A 20,320-nucleotide genomic window follows, 5' to 3' on the forward strand; every position below is an offset into this window, starting at 1 on the left:
TCGAGTACTCGTGGAGACCCTACCACAACAATCCTATGTTATGTTTGATGTCAAATACCTTTACATCGATACTTTTCGAGTTCCTTGATTTAAAAAATCCACATATTACTCATTAATACACACACTACAGAAAGAAACCCGACAGCACCAACATTCAGCTAAGCTTCGAGAAACTCCGACAAGAGTTTACTTTAGGTCGCTGACCAATATCGTGATGTACCCTCACATGATCGCCCACTCGGTGATTCCGTCTTCCAGGGGCCGGCCGTCTCATACGAAAATAAGTGCCCGACAATTACCATATCACCATGATCGTCCAAATGTCCGTCTAGCTGTCATACAGTCAGGGTACTCGGGCTAGGAAAGGTAGGAATATAATTCATTCATTGATTTATTTTTTTAACGTCGTCAGCTATCTGGGCCGTCTGTCCAGGACATGGGCTTATAATAATGGTTAGTTAGAGAGAAATTAGCCGTTAAAACTCGCTCTGGGTGGAAGCCGGTACCAAGTTTTGAACCTAGTACCATCCAGCCTTACGTCATATGGTTTAACCACTACACCACCGAGTACGGATATTTTCTACCCGCCACTTTGCAGATTGCTTACATAATCTAGTGCAGTAGACGCAAACAGTCTATCAGCATTTCTCTGTATTTCAAGTCGTGAATGACCACAACAATCAAAGTAACTTTAGTTGTGATGTTAGCAAACAGTCTATCAGCATCTCTCTGTAGTTCAAGTCGTGAATGACCACAGCAATCAAAGTAACTTTAGTTGTGATGTTAGCAAACAGTCTATCAGCATCTCTCTATAGTTCAAGTCGTGAATGACCACAGCAATCAAAGTAACTTTAGTTGTGATGTTAGCAAACAATCTATCAGCATTTCTCTGTAGTTCAAGTAGTGAATGACCACAGCAATCAAAGTAACTTTAGTTGTGATGTTAGCAAACAGTCTATCAGCATCTCTCTGTAGTTCAAGTCGTGAATGACCACAGCAATCAAAGTAACTTTAGTTGTGATGTTAGCAAACAATCTATCAGCATTTCTCTGTAGTTCAAGTAGTGAATGACCACAGCAATCAAAGTAACTTTAGTTGTGATGTTAGCAAACAATGCTTTCTCATTCTTGTTCCGGCAACTAAAACAGGTTCACTTATTTGATGACTGGAAACTGATCTGTTTGCTTCACTCATGATCGTGATCTTTAGTTGAAAACTGTATGCTGGTCAAATTAATGTTTAAAGTTTAATTACTAATATTTGAAGACTTCCCATTAAGTGTTGCACCCCCACCTTTTATAGCAAAGTGAGCATTTGATCTTCAAATGGACTAACATCTGCTAAGAGTAATCAAAGAGTTATTATGGGATCTAATTAGATTTTTTTTTTTAATCTGCAAGATCATTAACACTGAGTTATAGTAGGATGACACTAAACACTTAACACTAGTGTGACTATTTTATTCAGGAAAGTACATACAAAAGATCCCTTGCTGCATTAGAAAACAATGTAGCGGGTTTCCTCTGATGACTAGGCCTACATGTCAGAATCACCAAATGCTTGACATCCAATAGCCGATGATTTATTAATCAATGTACTCAAGTGGTGTCGTTATACAAAACAAACAAACATTTTATTCAGGTATATTTACAAAACCAATATTAGATTTGAAGTGAAGAGAGCTTCCAGAAGAGTACTTTCAGTGATAAATATATATAAGTTTTTCATTTGCTTCACTGATCGCCAAGAGACTGGCCATGTAGTAAATTAAGCAAAATCAGATACTTATACACTGACCGCCTCTACCGCATTGGGTTATGTCAAGAACCAGCAAATTATTGGCATTGTCCTGCATGACTGGAAAGATGATACAATGCACATATCTATTCATTTATGTCATTGGAGCTTCAAGGTAAAAAACGTAGTAGACCCTTCCACGATTTGTACAATGCTTGACCCAATTGTTAGAAAAACACATCTTGCTTTAAACATTAAGTGTGTGCGACACGACATCACCATTTTGGTTTAGCAAACAGAGGCGAATCTAGCGGGGGAAGGGGGGGGGGAGAACGGGCCCGCCCCCCCCCCCCTAAATTTTGCCTCATGTCACTGGGACCCCATAAATGGATTTTCTGGATCCGCCACTGGCAAACGGATGACAGTTATAGCTAGGACTGCTCAATCTGGGAGGACAAATTATATACAGCTCTAATACGTAAGACAGTCTAAGGACAACTAATTGTTTTTATTTTCTTCGCTGTCTAATGATGAAAATTGTAAGGTACTGACTCTGAAGACAGTTCCATTCTGCAAGTACCAGACATTGACTGCACTGTTAAAACATCTTGGAACCACAGCGAATGCCTTCAGTCGCTTGCAACAAAGGCCATTTGTTACTACTGAATTGTGGACAAACACTGAAGATGCAAATGTTAAAATCAAAGTCCCAACCAATCTGGTACTAACCTGTGTACATGTTTGATAGATAGATAGTTTAACGTGCCCATGTACCACTCGGGTTTCCAACACGCCCATCCCGACCTCCGATAGGATCGGTGGCCTGACTCGGGATGGGGGGGGGGGGGGGGGAGGGGGATATGGGAAGAATTATGAAAATAGCAATTAGTAAAAACGTTAATAGAATTTAAAAATAAATAAAATAAAATTTTGAACGACGGTCTAAAACTTTAAAGTCCGATCTATATGTCCACGTGAGTGGCCTCATTAAGGCCGTTTGAGTGCACGGCTTATAGAGACGAGATGGGTTGCATCCCGTCAAGAAAACCCCTAGATTGACAGTCATTAGACGTTGAATGTGTAGTGCTGTTCTGAAATACAGATCTCGAGAAGCCGGACCCGTCTGAACGAGAGAGAATCAGACTAGGATATAGTCCAGTCGTCATGGGTTGGTATAGTGGTGCGGACGGGCCAGACCCCGGAGGATACGAGATGGTATCAATATAATACAAAGTAAAGTCTAGAAAAGAGTAGCAGGGCCCGACCTCGCTTCCTATTTCTTCTTAGAGTGGGGCGGTCAATCTTCCAGTGCTGCTAGGACAGGCTCGGACATGTAAAAACTAACGGTGAACAACCGTGGCGTTCTGCAAAATGGCCGTCATACAAGTCACGGAGAAACAAGTCGACATAGTCAGCCGGAGAAATGGCGTGAAGGCAAGGAATCTCCCTATCTCCAGTGGCCGCATAGATCCCAGTAGAAAACTCCATTTCGTTGACGAAAACAACAACATGGAGGATCCCCAAATCGAACACACGAAAGCACGTGCAGTGTGCACAAGCGAAACAAACACGTCTTACCGCGTCGAGCTCCAAACTGGGAATGTATTTGTTTGAATCGTGTGTGCAGAGGCTTACCAACGACTATTTTGTTAAAACACTTTTGTAGTGATCTCCAATAATAATTGTTGCATGAAAAGGTTGAAAATAATTGATGTCACTGCAGATGCAAATATAGACGTCAGAAGTGTAGATATAGGGCGTACTACTCTCCTCCCAAATTACTCTGAAGATATTGCAATATAAAAATCAAACTGTTATACAACTCTGCCGTCCTCCGCCACAAGTTGCTGTCATCTTCCGATGCCTGTGTAATTAACCCCTGGAATTTATATCAAATCATTAGGATCTGTAATGGAGATAATAAAATTTCAAATGTTTTGGTGAATTAGTGTAACAAGAAGTATATATATATATTTGTGTAATTAGGTCGACTGCACGTATGTTAATATTTTATTTCAGTTTTCTAGGTTAAGATATTCTGTTTGGAATACAACAATAACAGTACTCTAGCTATGTTTACATCGATCATTTTGCACGTAAAATACCTTTTGAAGCAAATCTTAAGATACATTTTACGTATCTAACGATGACTTAGTTATAACTATGTTGCATCCTCTATTTAAAAATGAGGGTTCTAGCCCAGACTGAGTGATACAGCGCTCTGCCAATGCGTGGTCGGTCTAGGATCAATCGATAGGCCCACTGGGTTATTTCGTTCCAGCCAGTGCACCACGACTGGTATATCAAAGACCGTGGTATGTGGTATCCTGTCTGGTATGGTGCATATAAAAGATCCCTTGCTACCAATGAAAAAAAAGATTATATGTAAAAATTACCAAATGTTTGATATCCGATAGCAGATGATTAATAAATCAATGTGCTCTAGTGGTGTTGTTAAAAAAACCCAAGAAACTTTAAATTATTTTTATAAAATTTACGGAGTAAAAAAGCCACCATGTCAAGTAGATGGCTGAAGGTAGTACTAAAGCAAATAACTTTAAGCTGGGTCAAACGCCGAGGTGCACTCAACTTTTGATAGAGAAATTAACACCACGAGTTCTGTGATTGGTGATAAATGTGAGTCTCTTGGTTGTTAAAAAACAAAAAAACAATCTGGGCAAAAAATGTATGCAATTTTATTTCATCTAGTACCACTGTGTCAAGTAGCCTTGTGCTTGAAACATATAGGTTGCACTATACCAATTAATTTCCGACTGGGTCGAAGTTCGAGGTGTACAGAACTTTTGATAGAGAAGTTAACACCACAAGTCCTGTGATTGGTTATAAATGTGAGTGTGTTGGTTGTAAAAAAAATTAGTTTCATCTGGGCTAAAAACGTATGCAATTTTATTTCATCTAGTACCACTGTGTCATGTAGCCTTGTGCTTGAAACATATAGGTTGCACTATACCAATTAATTTCCGGCTGGGTCGAAGTTCGAGGTGTACAGAACTTTTGATAGAGAAGTTAACACCACAAGTCCTGTGATTGGTTATAAATGTGAGTGTGTTGGTTGTAAAAAAAATTAGTTTCATCTGGGCTAAAAACGTATGCAATTTTATTTCATCTAGTACCACTGTATCATGTAGCCTTGTGCTTGAAACATATAGGTTGCACTATACCAATTAATTTCCGGCTGGGTCGAAGTTCGAGGTGTACAGAACTTTTGATAGAGAAGTTAACACCACAAGTCCTGTGATTGGTTATAAATGTGAGTGTGTTGGTTGTAAAAAAAATTAGTTTCATCTGGGCTAAAAACGTATGCAATTTTATTTCATCTAGTACCACTGTGTCAAGTAGCCTTGTGCTTGAAACATATAGGTTGCACTATACCAATTAATTTCCGGCTGGGTCGAAGTTCGAGGTGTACAGAACTTTTGATAGAGAAGTTAACACCACAAGTCCTGTGATTGGTTATAAATGTGAGTGTGTTGGTTGTAAAAAAAATTAGTTTCATCTGGGCTAAAAACGTATGCAATTTTATTTCATCTAGTACCACTGTGTCAAGTAGCCTTGTGCTTGAAACATATAGGTTGCACTATACCAATTAATTTCCGGCTGGGTCGAAGTTCGAGGTGTACAGAACTTTTGATAGAGAAGTTAACACCACAAGTCCTGTGATTGGTTATAAATGTGAGTGTGTTGGTTGTAAAAAAAATTAGTTTCATCTGGGCTAAAAACGTATGCAATTTTATTTCATCTAGTACCACTGTGTCAAGTAGCCTTGTGCTTGGAACATGTATGGGGTACCTGTAAAAAAAAGTACTCAAATTTTGTGCGAAACTAGGGGTGTTGCAGAAACATCTGGTTATATCGAAAATGAGCCATGAAAGGTACCATTTTCTGCAGTTAATACTTTGAGGTAGGGGTTGTAGTACTGATATTTATGGGTCACAGTTTGGTTGATATATTGCATATAGTGTTTTTAAACACAAACGTTAACATGATCGCCTATGGGAGTTTATTTGATATAGTACAACACGAAGAATGGGGTTGTAGAGCACAATAGAGTTATGTCCCCTGATTGAAATGTTGGGGACCAAATCTTTCACGACACAAGCCTATTTCTCCACAGGTAATATAACTGACGTTCGCCAAATCGCCAAGTGCGATTTAAAGAACTTTAGTTTGGCGAATGTACTTCGTTATTATTCCCCCAAAAGCGAGTTCGTACGGTTTATAGGCCACTGGTCTTTTCAATTTATTGTTGTGATTATCCATCCACGCTCTCCTTGGTAAGCTTACATTGCAACTATGTTAGCAATCCATGATCGAATGGCTGAAAAAAGAAGAAAGTCGGTACAGTGACCTCAGCCCTGCATGTATAGTATGCTTATATTTACAGAAATCGGGGGCATTATAAAACATAAAAGTTGTGACATAATTTTGGTCTATTTATAATAGAAAAAAAAGAGAAAGAAGAGATTAAAGAAAAACAAAAGAAAAACTAGTTAACCCTCTTCCATTCAGTGGAGTAGGCCGAGGTCCCATATGCCTATTAAGGCGTAGTTTTAAGTGTAACATTAATTTTTGTTGGATACAGACAATGTTCAACACCCACCCCCGGCTAGCTACAATACTGTTTTCCCAGTTTTATTAAGAAAATACACAATGTCGTTAAAATTGAAAGTGTTTAAAATATTCAGACTATATGTGACTTAATGGCACAGTTTCCTGTTTATTCAATAAATTCCCAGCTATTGAAAACGTCCACCATACAAGTAATCATAAATGTATTAAAAATGGCGAAAAATTTACATTCGACAAATAGATTGAAAACTAAACAACACAAATTAATTAAAACTGTAACTATGTTTGTATCTTGCATGAATAAAAGACTTCAGATTTAATAAAATGTTATGTTGTGAATTATACTGATGCAAAGCCACTAAAGTAGAACTATAGAAGACGTATGTGATAGGGATGGACAAACTGGGGGCGAACTAATACGGGGTCAGAATGATATGCCATTCAAAAAGTTCAGCAGACAGCAAATCTGACAGAAAATAGTGATGGATTGATTAAAGCGTGTGCATGTTGTCAGTTACAACATCAGCAAGAGGCACGGTATATTACTGATTTTAGATTTTATTGACATTCTAATTTATATTTAGCTCTTAAAACGTTATTTCATGGCAGATAAGTTAAAGCAAGTCTCTACACCACGGGGAAACTCGGAACAACGCATGCGATTATAATTTTTTTTGCTGTAACTTTTTTTTTTTTTAATACAGTTCGGCAAAAATAAATAATAAATAAAATTTGTAATAAATAAATTCAAAATAAATAGGCATATAACAAATATAATAACTGTTTTTGAAATTGTAAACCTTTGTGCCACCATCTTTAAAAAACAAAACCGAAAAACAAAATCGGCCTCTAATCATCGACTAATATAAAAAATAAGGCAAAAGTAAAATGGAATTAGTTTTTTTGATCACAGTTGAGTGCCTACATTTTTTTTTTTTATGAAGGTCTTTAAAACTACAAGAGATACAAAATTCAGATGGTTTCCTTATCGACTTCTGTTACGGATATTAACTACTAAGTCTAATACATGTACATTAAATTTCTTGTAAGACTGAAAATTGTGCAAACCAATAAATGCACTTTTTGTTCTCAAGAAAGTGAAACTTCAGTACACCTGTTCTATTCCTGTGAGATTACTCAGCTTTTCTGAAAAGATCTCATGCACTGGTTACACACTTCTTGTACACACCTTTGTAATATAAATATTAGTATTGAACTTGTTTTAATGGGAATCAAAACAAAAATAAAAACAAAGTGTTTGATCTCATTTTATTATTTGTTAAATATTTTATATATAAATGTAAGTTACAAAATGAAAAAAACTATTCTTATTTATTGTAAACATGAACTAAATATTTCAATATCAAATGGAACAAAATACAGCATTTAGTAAATGTGAGTATCAGCGCTTCAACAGAGAGTGGGCATTGTATGAGCTACTGTTGCAATATTAAAACAATACAATATTATTTGTGAAAATAGGGCCAAACTTGTCTACACGCTAAAGGGAATATAAAAACTGAATAGAAATTAGAATATAACTTTAAAGGTTTGGGGCTTCTTTTTAAAAAAATATTTTTTCTAAAATATATAGGCCTATATTTTTTTTCTATCAATGTGACTGTGTTGTATGAAAGTATTAAAAAAGAATGTGACTGTGTTGTATGAAAGTATTAAAAAAGAAAAATTCACAGAATTACTATCTTTCATTCTTCATTAAAGTCTACTATTTAATATTATACAAATACTGTCTATCGGTAAATTCCAGGTTACTTGAAATTGTTCTTAGTTTTAAAAAAAAACCCCCACATATTTCCTGGGTCATGTAGACCACCTGTCCCTTTTCCCCTGGATTGGGGCAGGTAATTGTAAACAGTGTATCTGTGAATAAAAACAAACAAAAAACCCCAAAATAAAAGAAAGAAAGAAAGAAATGTTTTATTTAACGACACACTCAACACATTTTATTTATTTTTATATGGCGTCAGACATATGGTTACGGACCACATAGATTTTCAGAGGAAACCCGCTGTCGCCACTACATGAGCTACTCTTTCCAATTAGCAGCAAGGGATCTTTTATTTGTGCTTGCCACAAGCAGGATAGCACAAACCATGGCCTTTGTTGAACCAGTTATGGATCACTGGTCGGTGCAAATGATTTACACCTACCCATTGAGCCTTGTGGAGCACTTACTCAGGGTTTGGAGTCAGTATCTGGATTAAAAATCCCATGCCTCGACTGGGATCCGAACCCAGTACCTACCAGCCTGTAGACCGTTGGCCTAACCACGACGCCACCAAGGCCGGTAAAATCAAACAAAATCAGAAGAAAAAAACCCCAAACCCCCCAGAACAACCCCCCCAAAAACCAAAGAAAAAGAAAAACCAACAAAAAAATCCCCCAAAGAAACATAAAAAACCTCCAACAATAAAAAAACCCAAAAAAACCCCAACCAAACCCCCTTAAAAAACGTTTTAAAATCTACACATACACACCCTACCCTCAATTTTATTTTTTTAAATTTTTAAATGATGCTAAAAAAAAAAAAGGAGGTCAACAGCTATGATTGTTTTGCTTCCATGTAGATATAAATATGTTAAAATTACTATCTTTGGTAGCCAAAGTTAATTTTGAAAAGATTTTTATTCAATTGTATACCATAATATTTTGATCTGTTAATCTTGATATTGTACTGTCATACAGGATTATAGTGCAGGACATCAAAAAGAAAACAGAACGATATGGCACACCGTGTTAGCAGTGTATTGTGTATAGAAGCAGTGCATTTTTTTCACTACTATACAAAGTGTCACAATTTGCAATTATTTTGAGGTTCCGTCTCAAAATCGTACATTTCCGACCCAAAATCTGGAATTCGCAGAATCATGGAATCCTTCTAAATTCACACAGCTTGGCAGGGAACATTTTGTTTTCAAAATCTTGATTAGCAATATTTCATGAAGCGATATCGAACAAAATGTTCCCTGCCTGGTAATGAATAAGTTTATGTCATTCAAGGTTGAATTTTCTTGAATAGATGCAGAGAATGCAAGATGGTGATCAGGTGGACACAGAGAGATGTTTCTAGACGACATCCTGTCATCGGTAACCGTGAAGAGTCCGTTCATGTTGTATGGTGGAGGTCTGTTTGGTGTCATCTACTTGGTGTCTGTCGTCATCATCATTTCGCTAAGACGCAGATCTGTAAGAATATGAAAAAGTTAACGTTTGTTTCGTTTAATGACACCACTCTGGGATTTATCCAGGCATTCAGTGGGCCTGAACATAGGCCTCTTCCCAACAGAAAGTGACACTGAAAATTCCCAATCTCTATGCTAAAAATTCCCAGTACCGTATATCTTCGCCTGTAAGTCGATCTCGGCTATGAGTCGAGTCCCTAATTTCAAGCCCTGAAAACTTATTTTTTTATTGACCCGTTTATAAGTCGACCCATGAAAAACTACTTATAAATATTGAAATATTTCTTATTTTCAGCACATGAGAACAATAATATTTGAACAAAAGAAAATTATTTTACAAACTTCGGTTTTCACGTTTTGTACATCGCAATATAATCAGACTATTCCAATCAAACTATCATTATTACATAGCATCAAAACGAAATATTCCCTTAGTAGAGAGTGAAAGCTGTTTGACTGTTACTGTATAGTACTGTACAGATGGTTTTGTGCACAGACAACAACTTTATTTATAAACACTGACAACAGATCACTACGATAAAACTGAAAGTATCACGTTTTGCCGCCATATTAATACATGTAAGGAGGATAACTCTGGAAAGTACACTGGTTTTTGTACCAAATGATGTGTGTCCCTATTGGTTGGACTATACCAATTCAAATCCCATAGGCGACCATGTTAACGTTTGTGTTTAAAAACACTATATGCAATATATCAACCAAACTGTGACCCATAAATATCAGTACTACAACCCCTACCTCAAAGTATTAACTGCAGAAAATGGTACCTTTCATGGCTCATTTTCGATATAACCAGATGTTTCTGCAACACCCCTAGTTTCGCACAAAATTTGAGTACTTTTTTTTACAGGTACCCCATACATGTTCCAAGCACAAGGCTACTTGACACGGTGGTACTACATCAAATAAAATTGCATACGTTTTTAGCCCAGATGAAACTAATTTTTTTTACAACCAACACACTCACATTTATAACCAATCACAGGACTTGTGGTGTTAACTTCTCTATCAAAAGTTCGGTACACCTCGAACTTCGACCCAGCCGGAAATTAATTGGTATAGTGCAACCTATACTGATAACATACATGTTTCAAAAGGTGATGAATCATGTGTTTTTATGACAACCAGGATCTGGTGTCTTCTGACATAAACTGACAACCTCACTGAAACTGTTGTTTCTACAGTGCAACCTAATTTAATGTACACCTCACAAAGCACATGTATTTTGTACAGTTTTGTACAAATGCAATATGTCATATTTGAAAAAAATAATTGAAAAAAAAAAAAAATACTCCTGAAGATATTTACTGTCAGATGTGTGTGTGTGCTCAGCTATATATGTAGAGACAGCATGGCTATTTAGAGTACCTCAACTCCTTAAACTTATTCCATTGAAACACATGTACTTGACTGACCCCTAGATTATGAAGACCTCAATAGGCACATCAAAGAAATATCAGTATTAAAAAAATACAATGTCTGAGGAAGGAAAAACCAACATGACTGCATCTGTATGAAGTAATGACTTAATGTCCTGCACATCACTGTTGGAAGAAAATTCAGTATGCTGAGTGTGGGCATCTTCAAGTTACCATGTGCGGGAATTTCAAATCCATCAGCTATGCAGATTTTCAAATTGGACCATCAAAACCATTGGCAGCCACCAATATTCCTGACTATATTTTATGTATACCCTACTGTAGTTGGAGGTTTTAAATATTTGTGATATCTGGAATTATCATGCAGCTTTCGCATATTTATTTTTGATTCATTACTAAAAAAAACTGTTTTTATGTGACATAATTACCCGAACATCTATTTTATTGCATTATTTTCTAATCCAGATCAATACAATATGTATATTGGATGTATTCCTACAATCTGTAATCCAGCATATCATTTAGCTATTAACATTGGATAATACAGCATTAACAATAAAATAAATCATCAAATTACACCAAGGTAGATAATCAAATCTGGAAAAATTGGTTCCAAATCTAGTATACACTTAAAATACACTTCATGGGAGCAAACTAAGTGGTTATTTAAAAAAAAGATTTGATCTGGAGACCTGAAGATATGTTTAACAAGCTTATTGTTATGTATAAATGAGAACAGAAGGCACAATAGTGACCAAAATTTTAATTATGGCTTTGGTAAAAAAATTCTTAAAAGTAAAAAAAATTTTCCCCTAAAACTACAAATTTGTCTAAAATATGACTTAGCACCCTATAAATATGCCAAAAGGACAATAAAAATCAAGGTCTTTAAAAAGTTAAGCTATCAGAAGTACACACATGAAACATTAACTATGTTTATAGAAGTTAAAGACATTATCCCAATATTGGCACATGTTATTTTTAATATAAAAATAAATTGCTATTAAAATCTAAGTTCAGACTGCCTAGATATATTAACATATTTAAGAGCAGTTGTATATGGCAAGTCAAACACCATGTAAATAAGAACATTCAAATCTGTATAGTATGAATTATAGGCCAAAACAAACTTTTCCTCAGTGCTAATTTTTGTTCAAACTCCATTCAGAGCTATGTACAGTAATTATTGTCAAGGTCAAGGTCATTGTGAACTTGCATGGCCGAGTGACAGCTAATTAATCAAATAGTATAGTTTAATTTAATTAAATCACAAAAATCATAATCTTTTTTATTATGCACTGAATATGTGCTATAGGTTGGACTATACCAATTCAAATCCCATAGGCGACCATGTTAACGTTTGTGTTTAAAAACACTATATGCAATATATCAACCAAACTGTGACCCATAAATATCAGTACTACAACCCCTACCTCAAAGTATTAACTGCAGAAAATAGTACCTTTTATGGCTCATTTTCGATATAACCAGATGTTTCTGCAACACCCCTAGTTTCGCACAAAATTTGAGTACTTTTTTTTACAGGTACCCCATACATGTTCCAAGCACAAGGCTACTTGACACGGTGGTACTACATCAAATAAAATTGCATACGTTTTTAGCCCAGATGAAACTAATTTTTTTTACAACCAACACACTCACATTTATAACCAATCACAGGACTTGTGGTGTTAACTTCTCTATTAAACGTTCGGTACACCTCAAACTTCGACCCAGCCGGAAATTAATTGGTATAGTGCAACCTATTGCTCTAGATAGTGAACTGCAGAGATCAGTCTATTTTAAGGGAAAGCTCAGTAATATTCATGAAGTTAATCACCGCCAAAACATTGTTTGAACAACCATTAATGCCAGTGACCAGATTTCAAAATAAACTCAGGCAACAGGTAGTTAGTATTGTTTACATTTTTACTATTAGTGATAACTGTTAATTTAACTAACTGGACTGTTGTCTTGGCATGTGAGTGAGATCGTACGCCTTTTCGAATAACCAAAACCGTTCTAATGCCAAAAAAAATAGGTTATAAAAAATAAATGTGTCAAATTAACATATTTGAGTATAAATACATGGCATACTTCAACAATAAAACTTGTAAAATAATCCCCAAAACTAATATTTTTTGGTGAAATTTTTTTACCCTCTTATAAGTCGACCCCCCAAGTTATAAAATAATTTTTGGGTGAAAAAAATTCGACTTATAGGCGAAGATGTACGGTATATATATATATATCATCATTCAGTGGCCTGAAAAAATATCCAATTATGATTAAATTGCACTAAGTTCACTCATGAATCTTGTCAGACATGAGACCCTGGCGACTAGAGCATATTGATTTATTAATCACAGGCTATTGGTTGCCAAAATATTTGGTAATTCTGACATATAATCTTATATAGGAAACCCACTACATTTTTCCATTAGTAGCAAGGGATCTTTCATATGCACCATTCCACAGACGGGATAGCACATACCATGACCTTTGATATACCAGTTGTGGTGCACTGACTGAAACGAGAAATAGCCCAAGTGATCCACCAATGGGGATCGATTCTAGATTGGCTGCACATCAGCTGAGTGCTTTTCCACTAGGCTACATCAGGCTCCTGTACAAATATGATTACTATAAAAATAAAACAGCCATAATTAATGAAAGTTTTCCAGATTTATCCAGAATTCTGGATTTGTAATCGTTTTAAAATGTTTCTGGGTTTTTCACCCTTTGTCCCAAATTTTCTCATTCCCTGTCCATACAATTTTGCATTCAGAATGGACGACCGCCATTTTAACCTCGGGTGGAGGGGGTCACAAACTAGATTTTTATCTGTCGGAGATTTTTCCAGAGTGTAAAATGGATAATTTAATCTTTACCTTAAAATGTTCTGAAGATTGATATGAATTATTTACTATCACAACTGTGACACACCCAGTTGGTGACATGCAATGGTCATTAAGTATGCAACATCTATCATAAAAAGTAGAGGTAATGATTTTCCACTATCAATCATGATGGAACATAATGCACTGGATTGTGAAAAACCATGCCCTAATTCAAAATCTTGGCAGAGACCCTGCATGTATGGTGGTGGAGAGTGAAACATTTCCTTTAAAATTATGCTAGGCAGTAAGGCCAGTTAAAATAAGTTGTTACTAACCCTTGTTAAATTTAACTAGCCATGAACTCACCCATTTTCATGCTCTGGACTATGAAACACACGATTAACACAGTTAACATATCTACATTCCTCTTTCAGCCAGTTGTTGTGCCGCTGACAACTCCACCGATAGGAGAAATTTGTTTCGAATACATTGTCTCCATTCAGACATCACTTAAACCAAGTAAGAACTAGATACAAGTATATGTAGCATTTGATAAGAGGGAGAGAGAGGTAGGGAGGGATGGAGAGAGAGAGAGAGAGAGAGAGAGAGAGAGAGAGAGAGAGAGAGAGAGAGAGAGAGAGAGAGAGAGAGAGAGAGAGAGAGAGAGAGAGAGAGAGAGAGAGAGTGAGTGAGTGAGTGAGTGAGTGAGTGAGTGAGTGAGTGACAAAGATAGGTAGGTAGGTAGATGGAGAAAGTCAGGGGAAGTGGCATGAAGTCGGTCTGAGTTAAGTTGAGCAATGGACACAAGGATTGAGTTAGTTTATTGATTGATTACCAGTTTTATCTTTGGTTTAGTTTCTGGTTTGTCATCCTCGATTCGGGTTCACAAGGAGTGAGAGAGTGATTTAAAAGTTTTATCTTTGATTTAGTTTCTGGTTTGTCATCCTCGGTTTGGGTTCACAAGGAGTGAGAGAGTGATTTAAAACAGTTTTATCTTTGATTTAGTTTCTGGTTTGTCATCCTCGGTTCAGGTTCACAAGGAGTGAAAGTGATTTAAAACAGTTTTATCTTTGGTTTAGATTCTGGCTTGTCATCCACGGCTCGAGTTTACATACAGCTGCTGGGGGAATTTCACGACTCGTCTTCATTTCTGCTGAAGAAGAACAAAGTCACTCAAGACATTTTGCACAGAGGAGCGCTGGACATCTTTGTCATCCACACCAGATGTAAGACACTACACCCTGTTTTTTCAAGTTCTGTAATACACCTTGGTAGGTATCTAGAAATCGTTTATGATGGAGGTAGGAGTAGGGATGTTTTTTGGAATGGGTACTATCCTTGAGAAAACAAAGATCGAAATTAGCATATGGCAGCCACCAAATGCTGCTTAAAGTGTGTTATATGCTTTCTGTTAATCCACATCACATGCAGCTTTTGTTTTCCATCTTGTTAGTTCCTTACTGGTCCGACCCACAGGGAACTATAGTTTTCGTCTCCATCCTTCTGTCAGTCTTTCATGGGAATTTGGGGGCGAGACGTAGTCCAATGGTAAAACGCTCGCTTGATGCGTGGTCGGTTTGCAATCGATCCCCGTCAGTGGGTCCATTGGGCTATTTCTCGCTCTAGCCAGTGCACCATGACTGGTACATCAAAGACCATGGTATGTGCTATCCTGACCTATGGGATGGTGCATATAAATGATTCCTTGCTGCTAATCGAAAAAAGTAGCCTATGAAGTGCCGACAGTGGGTTTCCTCCCTCAATATCTGTGTGGTTATTAACCTTATGTCCAACGCCATATAACTGTAAATAAAATGTGTTGAGTGCATTGTTAAATAAAACATTTGTTTTCAACAACACCTGTCATCAAAACTAGTGCATATTCCCTACGGTTAGTAGACTGGTCCGAACATCCCAACAGCCAATGAGATGGCCTGAATTCTTCTACTGTGTACCCCTTCCTGTTCCGGTCACGTAACTATAACTTCCTTCTTTTCCTTCGTGTCTTATGGTTCTGAGGACCGTGTCTAAAGCACATCTTGCCTGTGGGAAGCGCAAATAAAAGATCCCTTGCTGCCTGTCGTAAAAGAGTAGCCTTTGTGGCAACAGTGGGTTTCCTCTAAAAAAAAACAGTGTCAGAATGACCATATGTTTGACGTCCAATAGCCGATGATAAGATAAAAATCAATGTGCTCTAGTGGCGTCGTTAAATAAAACAAACTTTGCTTTTTGTCTAAAGCACCTTACGAGCCCGTTGCTGAGGCATCTTTAGAGGCTTTGACAAGGAAGACAGTGTTCCTGCTGGTGTTCACTATGGCGGCAAATGTGTCGGAGATCCATGCCTTGGATGTGGACATGGTGGATTTCATCGAGACGTCACATCAGTTTCACTGGGTCTTCTGATGAACTTTGTTGCTAAGAATCAACTGTCGGATCAAGAGCCTCATACCTACGCTGTCCAGGCACTCTCTTCCACTGTGGGTTCCCACGATGTTGAGGACTTATATTAACTTAGCATTATGTCCTGTTCGAGCCCTCAAGCATTATGTTGAAAGAACTAAGTCTTTTCGCAAACATCGAAAACGCCTGTTCCTCTCATGCAACCAGAGACATTTGAAAGACATTACTAATAACACAGTGTCTACTTGGATCCAGTCCACGATTCTGTGTGCTTATCAGGCAGAGGGCTTACCTCCACCATCAGTGTCTAATCCACATGAGCTTCGTGTCTTAGCCGTCACCATGTCGCTGCATTGCAATACACCTATTATCAACATTTTATCTAGGTGTTATTGGGCCACAGACTCCATCTTCGCGAACTACTACCTGAGGGGTGTGTCTACCGAAGATGTTGAGGGATTCCACCATCTGGATCCTGTGGTTGCAGCTCAATCTCTGGTCAATACTGGTCATCCTCGTTGCCGCTGGTGTCTGTCAGATTTTGGACTGCACCCCGAGATGTCCTACGAATCGACACGTGAGGACTTGACTTTGACATTTGTTTTTGACACTTTTCCGAAGTTTCGTACTGGATGGTGACAGAACTTTTGTCAGGATAACACTAGTTAGTCTAATGCACTGCACACTAACAAAGTGTTTCCACCTAATTGAACTAACCTTTCTCTGTTTTACTTGGAAGAAAAAATCCGGTGCTTGTTGGTTCAATGTTCTGATGGATGCACCCACTATATTGTTTAAGTTACATACACAGTAATGGCATGGGAGGTTACCTAACACCTGCATCCCTTATGGCTTCGCCTACCCACTCTGTTAGAACCCTTTGTTGGAGGGCGAATTTGTGAGCATTTATGTAATCCACGGCTTCGTTCCTCCACACCGCTGACGGATGCCACTATTCCCGCTGTCAGTACTAACAGCATGGGTATTGGCAGAGTTGTTTGATTTAAATAATTGATTTAAATCACTGCAAAAAAAGAAGATTTTTATGATTATTGCATTTATTTTTATTGATTATTTTGTAAACATGTGATTTATCAATTAACTTGCAGTACAAAAAATGAAGTGTTATTTAAAATCAATTGTTACTTACGCTAGATAATATAAGTTGTAGAAGCATCACGAGGGGTATATGGCTTTTTATGTACCCTCTGTGTGTTCTTGTACACCGAGCCGAGGGGTTAAACCATATAGCCAAATAAACAAAATAACGCCAGACAATAATTGTTAACCATTTATTTCGAGGTATTTCCTTTCAGAATGCAGTGAAGCTTCCAAATTGTGTATTTAATAGGGAGCAAGTATTCAATTCAAAAGCTCCAAATTAAAGTAAAAAAAAAAAAAATCAAATAAATCTGATTTAAATTTAAAAAATCATGATTTTTTTCAACCCTGGGTATTGGTATGTTTCTAGACATCTCATGGGGAATGGGCTAGCTCCGGTTGGCCTTATTATTCTACTGTCAGTTTCCTACCAGTCCATGGGGAGAAGACTTGTGCATCATTGGAGTATGGAACCCACCACCATCTGTCGAATGGTGCACTAGTTGTGAGGACAAGTGATGTTGAAAAGAAATGGAGAAAACTTGGAGTGTTTATTCAAGGGCCATAACTGTAAAATATTTAATTTATCCATGTTTGACAGAACTTAGATGATTTGTGGGGCATGGTAGGGAACATATATTGCTTCAGAATGCTTGTTTTCAATATAAAATTCATAATTTTCAGAAGCAATAATATATCAGTCTTAAGCTTTTATCCACATTTTGTTTCAAGTCTTCCACATTGTTAAAAAATTAGTTACACTGCAAGTCTAATATTCAGACTAATTTCAAGTAGTTCTCAATATCTAGCATAATAACATTTTGAGCCTTGGAAAGTGGGCCGTTATATCTATTGAATGCGATTAAGTGTATAATTGTAGTCCACTAGATCTTAGTTTGAGAAAAACAATGTTTTAGGAAAACAACTTTGCACTGGATATTGCAGTGCTTGTGGTTATCTCCATTTCTCCCAGGTTTAAACTTAATAGGGAGATTTAAATAAAGTCTTAGACATTGAGAATTACGCATAATGTGAGTTTGTTTTGTTTAACGACACCACTAGAGCACATTGATTTTTTAATCATTGGCTATTAGATATCAAACATTTGGTAATTTTAACATACATGTATAGTCTTGGAGAGAAAACCCGCTACATTTTTCCATTAGTAGCAAGGGATCTTTTATATGCACTATCCCACAGACAGGATAGCACATATTACATATTTGATGTAAGGCAAAAAAAATAGGTGTGTTTCCGGTCGACCGACCGTCCCTAGTTTTACCCCCCCTCGACCCTAATTTTTTTCTTCTCTTAAACTGAAAAAAAAAAAGAAAAAAAAAGAATAATAAAAAAAAAAGAAATAAAAAAAAAAAAGTAAAAATAAAAGAGGACAACATCACCAAACAAGAGTATTTCCTTCCTTGCACATTGTTTACGTACTATTATACGATACATTTTGCACATGTAATTCCCTTCTGAAAAACATCGAGAAATTATGGAAAAGCTTTTGTAATAGAGTTCCTTCCCCTGATTAGCTACCACCGAACAGCTTGGTCAGTCACGGAAGTAACCGAATGTACGAACATAGCCTTTTACACCTACATTTACAAGGACTCTTTCCAAACTCTACATAAACACAGACAAAAACAACATTTTAAACATCTGTTTATGCCACAAATCCATATATATTATTTATAGATAATGTTATATAAGTACACACACATTAAGGAAGAAAGGGAAGGGGGAAACAAAAAAAACACAAAAAAACCTACCTACCTACCCTAATTTTTTGGGGGATGCAATTGGAAACACACCTATTTTTTTTTTTTGCCTAACAATCCTGGTGCACTGGCTGGAGTGAGAAATGGCCCAATGGGCTCACCTATGGGAATTGATCCCAGACTGACCGCACATCAGGTGAGTATTTTACCACTGGGCTATATCCCGCCCTACACATACAGTGTACGAGTTTGGTTTAAAAAATTAAAGTGACGTATAAGGACTCCATGTTTACAAATCTTGAGAGCCCACCAACAATCCAGCAAGCCCGACAGTGCGTCATAATATACACTAGATTTTTTGCAAATGGTATACTAGCAATCTTGTTGTTCTGAAAATAGATGTATTTATGATAGCTACTAAGCATGTTATCAGTTTTTTTAAATATAATTATTTGTGAAACTCAGCTGTTACTCTATATGTAGTAAATTTTGAAACGATCTGGAATAGGATTAATAAAACTTACAAACAGTTATTAATGACACAGGATAGTACATACCATGGCCTTTGATATACCAGTCATGGGGCACTGGTTGGGACATGATAAAAGCCAATCCGAGAATGGGTCCACAGAGGAGGTTTGATCCTAGGACAAAAGCACCCCAGACGAACACTCTATCGACTGAGCTAAACTCCACCATAATTTTATAATTAATGCAAATGATAATTTCTATTGCCTGTATTTTTATGAAACGAGTGAACAGTTTTGGTATCTTTGACGAGCGAAAGTGAGTCAGATACCAACACTGTTCACGAGTTATAATAAAGAACTCTATCTAATTTTGCACAGATATTCATTAAGTCTTAATTTTAAAATAATAACAGTCAAATTATTTTATAATTACTTAACCCTATCAAATATTTAAAACTGTAAAAGCAAAACTTTTGAAGTATTAATGTCCTCTTGGAACATGTCAGTTTAAAAAATCTATAACGAGATTAGCAGAGTTACTCCGAATTACTGTTATGATTCTTACTGACCAGAAAGCAACGAGTGGGTTATCGGTACTACTAAATTTCCCCTCATGGAAAGTGAAAATAGACATATTATGGCACATGAAATCACAATTTCAATTTCATTTAGACAAATTATATTTGAGAGCCATGCGGACCCGTATACAAAGCAAGCCAGAGAGTCTGACATGATTTTTGCAAGTCCCGGGCTCCCGGATTCGCCTTAAAATCACACACTTGACGTAATGTAAAAAAAACTACCCATTTCCAGGCCATTGGATTTCAAATTTCATGGGAAACACTTTTTTGGTTCCGT

General features: G+C 36.8%; 1 protein-coding gene across 3 annotated transcripts in view; it reads left to right on the plus strand.

Moving 5' to 3' along the window:
• The first annotated feature begins 6,761 nt into the window (after window positions 1-6,761).
• The window catches only part of LOC121376831, a 39,056-nt gene continuing 25,497 nt past the window's right edge, over window positions 6,762-20,320 (plus strand). For 2 of the 3 annotated variants that reach the window (XM_041504613.1, XM_041504615.1), the window contains exons 1-4: window positions 6,762-6,864; window positions 9,368-9,534; window positions 14,205-14,289; window positions 14,850-15,041. In XM_041504613.1, the coding sequence (XP_041360547.1) occupies window positions 9,409-9,534; window positions 14,205-14,289; window positions 14,850-15,041 (403 nt within the window). In that variant the 5' untranslated portion in view covers window positions 6,762-6,864; window positions 9,368-9,408. The remainder of the gene's footprint in view (window positions 6,865-9,367; window positions 9,535-14,204; window positions 14,290-14,849; window positions 15,042-20,320) is intronic. The other variant, XM_041504614.1, reaches the window with a different exon arrangement.

This window comes from Gigantopelta aegis, chromosome 7 (assembly GCF_016097555.1).
Source record: "Gigantopelta aegis isolate Gae_Host chromosome 7, Gae_host_genome, whole genome shotgun sequence".
Lineage (NCBI taxonomy): Eukaryota > Metazoa > Mollusca > Gastropoda > Neomphalida > Peltospiridae > Gigantopelta > Gigantopelta aegis.